This window comes from Penaeus vannamei, chromosome 13, assembly GCF_042767895.1.
Source record: "Penaeus vannamei isolate JL-2024 chromosome 13, ASM4276789v1, whole genome shotgun sequence".
NCBI classification, from domain to species: domain Eukaryota; kingdom Metazoa; phylum Arthropoda; class Malacostraca; order Decapoda; family Penaeidae; genus Penaeus; species Penaeus vannamei.
In genome coordinates, this window is record NC_091561.1 from 5,040,059 (window position 1) to 5,050,058 (window position 10,000).

The 10,000-nt window shown below is 36.8% G+C and overlaps 1 protein-coding gene across 4 annotated transcripts in view; it reads right to left on the bottom strand.

Annotated features, from left to right (window-relative positions):
- The window catches only part of LOC113814034 (neprilysin-1), a 38,618-nt gene that overhangs the window by 49 nt on the left and 28,569 nt on the right, over nucleotides 1-10,000 (bottom strand). For 3 of the 4 annotated variants that reach the window (XM_070128729.1, XM_070128726.1, XM_070128728.1), the window contains exons 16-21: nucleotides 8,947-9,047; nucleotides 7,769-7,827; nucleotides 6,310-6,429; nucleotides 4,792-4,937; nucleotides 3,529-3,693; nucleotides 1-877 (exon numbers count right to left, since the gene is read on the bottom strand). The exon at nucleotides 1-877 is cut by the window's left edge and continues 49 nt beyond it. In XM_070128729.1, the coding sequence (XP_069984830.1) occupies nucleotides 698-877; nucleotides 3,529-3,693; nucleotides 4,792-4,937; nucleotides 6,310-6,429; nucleotides 7,769-7,827; nucleotides 8,947-9,047 (771 nt within the window). In that variant the 3' untranslated portion in view covers nucleotides 1-697. Of the gene's footprint in view, nucleotides 878-3,336; nucleotides 3,352-3,528; nucleotides 3,694-4,791; nucleotides 4,938-6,309; nucleotides 6,430-7,768; nucleotides 7,828-8,946; nucleotides 9,048-10,000 lie in introns of all 4 variants that reach the window. The other variant, XM_070128727.1, reaches the window with a different exon arrangement.

Consider the following 10,000-nt stretch of genomic DNA (forward strand, 5'->3'; position numbering starts at 1 on the left):
TTTGTTCGACCTACACGTGGAATCTTTTCATCATTGTATCAATTATCAGCAGTCAAATTGGTTTAATTTAAGAAGAAACTTGTCTCGATACTCGTTTGCAAAATATCAAACTAACCATACAATAGATCTCATTAAAAGAAAATTAATAATAATTATAAACAAACAAAAAATCCAATTTCAAATTTATTATGAAACCAGAACATCAAACTGGAATATATTGTTTTAACACAAGTCAGTATTGACCCCAAATAGCTCAACATCCGGCTTTATCACAAAACTATTTCAAATTTCGTTAAAAAGCAACAATTTTCCCCAGTTTACTTCCACGTTATCGCCATCTCACCCTCTTCACCTCCTCTTTCTTTCACCCTTTCCCTCACCCCCTTCACCTCCTCTTTCTTTCCCCCTTTCCCTCACCCCCTTCACCTCCTCCTTCTACACCCCTCTCCCTCACCTCCTTCACCTCCTCTTTCACCCTCTCCCTCACCTCCTTCCACCTCCTCTTTCACCCTCTCCCTCACCCCCTTCACCTCCTCTTTCTACCCTCTCCCTCACCCCTCCACCTCCCTTCCCCCTCTCCCTCACCCCCTTCACCTCCTCTTTCTTTCGCCCTTTCCCTCACCTCCTTCCACCTCCTCTTTCTTTCACCCTTTCCCTCACCCCCTTCACTTCTCCCTCACCTCCCCACCACCAGCCCCTACCACAGGAGACAGCTCTCCTCTCCCCGGTTCATAGGCGAACCAGCGGGGCAGTTCCACACCCGAGAGAATTCAGCGTCGTTGGAGAGAGGACCCAGCACCCTGAATCTCCCTGGCGAGTGGGGGTCGACCGCCAGCTGCGTCAGGACCGCTTGGGCGTTCTTGTGCTCGCACCACACCTGCAGAAGGGAAAGGGTGGGGGATGTTGGTGAGTGGTTTGTTGTTGTGGTTGTGGTTGTTGTTGTTGTTGTTGTTGTTGTTGTTGTTGTTGCTCTTGTTACTGTTATTATTATTATTATTGTTATTATTGTTATTATTATTATTATTATTATTATTATTATTATTATTATTATTATTATTATTATTATTATCATTGTTATTGTTATTAATGTTATTATTGTTATTATTATTGTTATTATTATTGTTGTTGTTATTATTATTATTATTATTATTATTATTATTATTATTATTATTATTATTATTATTATTATTATTATTATTATTATTATTATTATTATTATTATTATTATTATTATTATTATTATTATTTATTATTATTATTATTATTATTATTATTATTATTATTATTATTATTATTATTATTATCATTATTATTATTATTATTATTATTATTATTATTATTATTATTATTATTATTATTATTGTTATTGTTATTGTTATTGTTATTATCATTGTTATTGTTATCATTGTTATCATTATTATCATTACTATTGTTATTATTATTATCATTATTATTATTGTTATTATTATTATTGTTATTATTATTATTGTTATTATTATTATTATTATTATTATTATTATTATTATCATTATTATTATTATTATTATTATTATTATTATTATTATTATTATTATTATTATTATTATTATTATTATTATTATTATTATTATTATTATTATTATTATTATCATTATTATTGCCATTATTATTAACAAAAATCAAATAAATAACACCAATACACCAAATAAACCATCTTACATTAGCGAATCCGAGATAGAAAAAAATGTAAACAAACAAATAAAATCTCCTATTGCTTATCCGAGGTAGAAGAAACGTAAACAAACAGATCAAATAATAAAAAAAAAATCATACAAATTACATCCATACACCAAATAAACCATCCAATAAACAAATAAGATCAATAAATAACACCAATACACCAAATAAACCATCTTACATTAGCGAATTCGAGGTAGAAAAGATGTAAACAAATATAAAATCAATAAACAGCATTAATACACCAAATAAACAAGCGTAAACAAACAAATCAAATCATAAAAATCAAACAAATTAAAATAAACCAAATAAACCATCTCACATTAGCGAATCCGAGGGATAAAAAAATGTAAACAAATAAAATCTCACATTGCTTATCCGAGGTAGAAGAGACGTAAGCAAACAAATAAAATCATAAAAATAAAAAAATACACCAATACACTAAATAAACCATCAAATAAACAAATAAGATCAATAAATAACACCAATACACCAAATAAACCATCTTACATTAGCGAATCCGAGATAGAAAAGATGTAAACAAACAAATAAAATCAATAAACAGCATTAATACACCAAATAAACAAACGTAAACAAACAAACCAAATCATAAAAATCAAACAAATTAAAATAAACCAAATAAACAATCTCACATTAGCGAATCCGAGGTATAAAAAATGTAAACAAACAAATAAAATCTCACATTGCTTATCCGAGGTAGAAGAAACGTAAACAAACAAATCAAATCATTAAAAAATCAAACAAATTGCATCAATATACAAAATAAACCATCCAATAAACAAATAAGATCAATAGCGAATCCGAGATAGAAAAAAATGTAAACAAACAAATAAAGTCAATAAACAGAGTTAATACACCAAAGAAACAAGCGTAAACAAACAAATCAAATCATAAATATCAAACAAATTACATCAATACACCAAATAAACCATCTTACATTAGCGAATCCGAGATAGAAAAAAAATTAAACAAATAAAATCTCACATTGCTTATCCGAGGTAGAAGAGACGTAAACAAACAAATCAAATCATAAAAATAAAAAAAATACACCAATACACTAAATAAACCATCCAATAAACAAATAAAATCAATAAATAGCATTAATACACCAAATAAACCATCTTACATTAGCGAATCCGAGATAGAAAAAAATGTAAACAAATATAAAATCAATAAATAGCATTAATACACCAAATAAACAAGCGTAAACAAACAAATCAAATCATAAAAATCAAACAAATTAAAACAGTACACCAAATAAACAATCTCACATTAGCGAATCCGAGATAGAAAAAATGTAAACAAACAAAAAAATCTCACATTGCTTATCCGAGGTAGAAGAGACGTAAACAAATCATAAAAAAAATCATACAAATTACATCCATACACCAAATAAACCATTCATTAAACAAATAAAATCAATAAGTAACACCAATACACCAAATAAACCATCTCACAGTAGCGAATCCGAGATAGAAACAAATGTAAACAAATATAAAATCAATAAATAGCATTAATACACCAAATAAACAAGCGTAAACAAACAAATCAAATCATAAAAATCAAACAAATTAAAATAAACCAAATAAACAATCTCACATTAGCGAATCCGAGGTAGAAAAAAATGTAAACAAACAAACAAAATCTCCCATTGCTTATCCGAGGTAGAAGAAACGTAAACAAACAAACCAAATCATAAAAATAAAAAAATACACCAATACACCAAATAAACCATCCAACAAACAAATAAAATCAATAAATAACACCAATACACCAAATAAACCATCTTACATTAGCGAAACCGAGATAGAAAAGATGGTCGGGTGTGAATTCGTCGAGACCGGGAAGGCGCGGTTCCTCCCCGTAGCGTTCGACATACAGTTGGTAGGCTTTATAGGCCTCTCGAATGCCGCCGTTGTCAGCTATGTTCTCGCCTTCCGTTTGCACGCCGTTCACCTGTTGGGAGGTGTGAGGTTTTGTTTAGTTGTATTGGGTTGTTGTTGTTATTTTTGCTGTTTTTATTTTTATTTTTTGGGGGGGGGGGAGGTGAGGGGTGTTATGAATGGTTTTTTAGTTTTTTTTTTTTTTTTTTTTTTTGGGGGGGTGTTATGAATGGTTTTTAAGTTGTTGTTTTTAAAGCTTCGTGGAAAGGCGAGATTCGATTTAATTTATTTGTATTTAGTTATAGTTGTTATTATTACTGTTTTTAAGGGGGGAGGGGTATTATGAATGTTGTTTTTTTAAAGCTTCGTGGAAAGGTGAGATGAGGTTTTATTTATTTATATTGGTTGTTATTGTTGTTATTATTACTGTTTTTTTAAAGGGGGGAGAGGGGTGTTATGAATGTTATTAGGTTCTTTTTTAAAGCTCCGTGGAAAGGTGAGGTTCGGTTTTATTTATTGATGGTGGTTGTTATTGTTATTATTACTTTTTTTTTTTGGGGGGGAGGGGTATTATAATTGTGTTTGTGTTGCTGTTAAAGTTTTTAAAGCTTCGTGGAATGGTGAAGTTCGTGTATAGGAGTTGTTCGCTATGAGAGCCAGTAACGGTATGAAAGAAAGTAATTTTTTTAGCGGTGCAAGTCAAGCTGGAGGCTTTCAACGTGGTTTTAGTGATTGATAGAAAATACTGATGGTTATTTCTCCTTTTTTCCATATTTGTATTCAGTCATAGAGAATATATTCAATCATGGTAGAGAGAGAGAGAGAGAGGAGAGAGGAGAGGAGAGAGATAGATAGACAGAGAGAGAGATAGGAGAGAGAGATAGGAGAGAGAGATAGGAGAGAGAGAGATAGGAGAGAGAGAGGAGATAGATAGAGAGAGAGAGAAAGAGGGGACAGAGATAGAGAGAGAGAGAGAGAGAGAGAGAGAGAGAGAGAGAGAGAGAGAGAGAGAGAGAGAGAGAGAGAGAGAGAGAGAGAGAGAGAGAGAGAGAGAGGGAGAGGAGAGCAGAGAGAGAAAGGGAGAGGAGAGAGAGAGAGAGAGAGGTGTTTGTAATTCCATGACACTAATTTGTTATATAAAGAAAAAGCGATTGTTTTCTCTCCCCATTACCGAGATGTTCAAGCCGGCTTCGATGAGTTCAGGAGGAATAAAGCCATTGTATTGGTCGACGAAGCACTTGGCACGCTCTTCATAAGCCGCAATGGTCTCGTCGCTCCACCACTGAACCAGGTTTCCTTGCTTGTCGAAGAGACGCCCTGTCAAAGAAAATATTATTGTTTATCACTATTTCGAAACAAATAGGAAATTGAGTCACGTAAAATGAAAGATATGAAATCGTTTTTATTGTGGGAATCCAACCGGACGCACAGGAACAAAAATGTAAATATTAATCGTTTTAGTTAATGGGTCAGTCTTGTTTGTACAGCTTAAGATGGCTAAAATTGAATCCGTTTTTCCTATCACTTTATATCTTATTCATCCTTCGTCGCTTTATCATTATCACTTGACCCTGTCTTCACACACATCCAAGTGGATATCTGGAACAAAATCTGTAGAGGAACATGCATTGCAGACCTTGAATCTTGCAATACTGCTTTTGAATCCTGTACCCCTCTTACCTTGACCCTCTCCATCCCGACCGTATCACCCTTCCCTCCTTCCTGACCTTACCCCTCTCCTTCCCTCCTCCCAATCTTATCCCCTTCCCTTCCCCCCTCCCGACTTTACCTCTCCCCTCTCCCCTCCTGACCTTACCCCTCCCCTTCCCCCTTCTACCCTTTACCCCTCACCTTCCCTCCCTCCTGCCCTAACTCCCTCCCTCCCTCCCCCCGATCTCCCCGACAACGAACGACTTCATCCCCCCTTCCTGCCCTTACCCCCTCCTCTCCCCCCTCCTGCCCTTACCCCCTCCCTCCCCCTCCCCCAAACCTAATCCCCCTTCCCCCTTCTACACCAACTTTAACCCCAGCAAACAGATGCCAGTCCTCCCTCGCAATACCCCCGACAACGATCCACTTCATCCCCCCCCCTTCCTGCCCTTACCCCCTCCCCTCCCCCCTCCTGCCCTTACCCCCACCCCTCCCCCCTCCTGCCCTTACCCCCACCCCTCCCCCCTCCTGCCCTTACCCCTCCCCCTCCCTCCCTCCTGCCCTTACCCCTCCCCCTCCCTCCCTCCTGCCCTTACCCCTCCCCTCCCCTCTCCTGAACTACCCCCTCCCCTCCCCCCAACCTAATCCACTTCCCCCTTCTACAACAACTTTAACCCCAGGAAACAGATGCCAGTCCTACCTCGCAATATCCCCGACAACGAACAACCTCATCCCCCCCCCCCTTTTGCTCTTACCCCCCTTCCCTTCCCTCCCTCCCTCCTGCCCTTACCCCTCCCCCTCCTTCCCTCCTGCCTTAACCCCTCCCGCCCTTCCCCCTTCCACATCCTTTTTAACCCCAACACACAGATGCCAGTCCTCCCTCCCGATCTCCCTCCCTCTTTCCCTCCCTCTCTCCCTCTCTCTCTCCCTCCCGATCTCCCTCCCGATCCCCCTCCCGATCCCCCTCCCTCTCTCCCTCCCTCTCTCCCTCCCGATCTCCCTCCCGATCTCCCTCCCGATCCACCAAGAGCCGAGTCACCTGTGTTATCGAAGCCGTGGGTCATCTCGTGACCTATGACCATGCCGATGCCCCCGTAGTTGAGGGCGGCGAGGGTGTTGTGGGCGTAGAAGGGCGTCTGGAGGATCCCGGCGAGGATGGCTGGAAGGAGATAAAGGAAGATAAGAAGAAGAGATGGAGATAATGGATGATAAAAGAAGGGGAAAGGAAGATAAGAAGAAGAGAGATGGAGATAATGGATGATAAAAGAAAGGGAAAGGGTTAACAAGAAGAGAGATGGAGATAAAAGAAGATAAGAAGAAATGAGATAATGGATGATAAAGGAAGGGGAAAGGAAGATAACAAGAAGAGAGATGGAGATAATGGATGATAAAAGAAGGGGAGAGGGTAAAAAAGAAGAGAGATGGAGATAATGGAAGGGGATAAAGGGAGATAAGAAGAAGAGATGAGATAATGGATGATAAAAAAAGGGGAAAGAAAGATAAGAAGAAGAGAGATGAAGATAATGGCTGATAAAAGAAGGGGAGAGGGTAAAAAAGAAGAGAGATGGAGATAATGGAAGGAGATAAAGGAAGATAAGAAGAAGAGATGGAGATAATGGAGGAAAAAAGAAAGGGAAAGGAAGATAAGAAGAAGAGATGGAGATAATGGATGATAAAAGAAAGGGAAAGGAAGATAAGAAGAAGAGAGATGAAGATAATGGATGATAAAGGAAGTGGAAAGGGTTAAAAAGAAAAGAGATGGAGATAATGGAAGGAGATAAAAGAAGATAATAAGAAGAGATGAGATAACGGATGATAAAAGAAGGGGAATGGGTAAAAAAGAAGAGAGGTGGAGATAATGGAGGGAGATAAAGAAAGATAATTAGAAGAGATGAGATAATGGATGATAAAATAAGGGGAAAGGGTAAAAAAGAAGAGAGATGGAGATAAAGGAAGAGAATTAGAAGAGATGAGATAATGGATGATAAAAGACAGGGAAAGAATAAAAAAGAAAAGAGATGGAGATAATGGAAGGTGATAAAAGAAAGGAGAAAGGGTAAGTGAAACGGAAGTAAAATATGATTTTTGAAAAGTATCAAGTATATACAATAAGAATTTAGACTGTTAAAAGAATAACAAAGATGTAACAATGTAACAAAAACGAAAAAGAGAGAAAAATGCAAGAAAAAAATAGATTAATGTCTAACAACTGATATCTTAAATAATCACTAAAAATCAAATATCCATATGAAACTACGAAAATCAATATTATGATAAAGAAGAGGAAGTAATTTGATGGAAAAGCATAAAGAGATCTCAACAAGAGATATACAAAATACCTTTAAATAATCCTCGAAACTAACATCTAAAAAAAAAATAAATAAAAAATAAAAAAAATCTGATAATATTCGAATATGCAGTGACATTCATCGAATTAAATGAAAATCGAATTGAATTAAAGAAAGATATTATGCTAACGATAGAATAAAATAACTCACTGATTGTATTTTCCTGAGGGTTATAGAATGCGTTGACAACCGTCGGAGGGAAAAGGAATCTGTTGGAATAAGAACAGTGTCGATTGAGCTTTGAGAAAGAGAGGATGAGGGAGCGAGAGAGAGAGAAAGAGAGAGAGAGGGAGGGAGGGGGGAGGGAGAGAGAGAGAGAGAAACAAAAAGAGAGAGGGTGATGGAGAGAGAGAGAGAGAGAGAGATAGAGAGAGGATGAGGGAGAGAAAGAGAGAGAGAGAGAGATAACAAAGAGAGAGGGAGTGGTAGAGTGAGAAAGAGAGAGGCTGAGAGAGAGAGAGTGAGGGAGGGAGAGAGAGAGAGAGAGGGTGAGGGAGGGAGAGGGAGAGGGTAGAGGGAGGGAGGGAGGGAGGGAGAGAGAGAGAGAGAGAGAGAGAGAGAGAGAGAGAGAGAGAGAGAGAGAGAGAGAGAGAGAGAGAGAGAGAGAGAGAGAGAGAGAGAGAGAGAGGTAAAGAGAGAGAATAAGAGAGGGAAAGAGAGAGAAAGAGAGAGGGGGGGGAGGGAGGGAGGGAGGGAGGGAGAGAGAGAGAGAGAGAGAGAGAGAGAGAGAGAGAGAGAGAGAGAGAGAGAGAGAGAGAGAGAGAGAGAGAGAGAGAGAGAGAGAGAGAGAGAGAGGCAGAGAGAGAGAGAGAGAGAGGAGGGGAGGGAGAGAGAGAGAGAGGAAAGAGAGAGGGAGAGAGAGAGAGAGAGAGAGAGAGAGAGAGAGAGAGAGAGAGAGAGAGAGGATGGAGGAGGGAGAGAGAGAGGGAGAGGGAGGGAGAGGGAGAGAGAGAGAGAGAAGAGAGAGAGAGAGAGAGAGAGAAGAGAGAGAGAGAGAGAGAGAGAGAGAGAGAGAGAGAGAGAGAGAGAGAGAGAGAGAGAGAGAGAGAGCTTTTCTGCTCGCTCTCTCTGAGAGAGAGAGAGAGAGAGAGAGAGAGACAGACAGACAGACAGAGACAGAGAGACAAAAAAAAAATAGACAGACAAACATGTAAAGAAAAAAAAATCTTACGCATCTACAAGAAACCTAAAAAAATCCACCAATTTCCTTATATCCACATAAAATCCATCTAAATATTAATTCAGTTGACAGTTAATCATCTAATTCAATATTCGACATCCACAAACAACAAACTTTTTAAAAATTATCCTTTTTTTCGTCCACTTACGAATGCACAGGCACTTCTCTCAGCGAAGCGAGCGAATTCCTGTCGAACCAGTTGCCAATTGCCAATAAATTATCGAATTCCTTTCCGGATAATATTTCCAGCTGTGAGAAGGATCGTGAATATAAAAATTGATAAGAATCAAGTATTCGCTGATAACGGTGATATTAATAATTATATTATTAATATTGCCAATAATAATAATAATGATGATAATAATGATAATGATGAAAATTGCCAGTGAGTGTGAGAAAACGTTTGATCATTTGTAAGGAGAGGGATTGTGAATATAAAAATTGATAAGTAGCAAGTATTAGCTGATAATGGTAATAATATTAGTAATGATATTATTAAATTATAATAATAATTGCCAATAAATTATCGAACTCCTCTTCGGATAATATCTCCAGCTGTGAGAAAACGTTTGGTCATTTGTAAGGAGAGGGATTGTGAATATAAAAATTGATAAGAATCAAGTATTAGCTGATAATGGTAATATTAATAATGATATTATTAATATTGCCAATAATAATAATAATGATAATAATAATGATAATAATAAAAATTGCCAATAAGTGTGGGAAAACGTTTGATCATTTGTAAGGAGAGGGATTGTGAATATAAAAATTGATAAGAATCAAGTATTAGCTAATATTGGTGATAATATTAGTAATGATATTATGAAATCATAATAATAATTGCCAATAAATTATTGAACTCCTTTCCGGATAATTTTTCCAGCTCTGAAAAGTGCGGGAAAACATTTGACCAGTCGTAAGTTATTGTTTTTATTATTATCATTATTATTATCATCATTATCATTAACGTAATCATCATCACCATTATTAATTCTATCACTTTATTATTATCATTATCATTATTACTATTACTTTTATAATAATTTTCCATATTACTATTACTTTTATCATCATTATCACCATTACTATTACTTTTATCATCATTATCACTATTACTATTACTTTTATCATCATTCTTACTATTACTATTACTTTTATCATCATTATCACTATTGCTATTACTTTTATCATCATTCTTA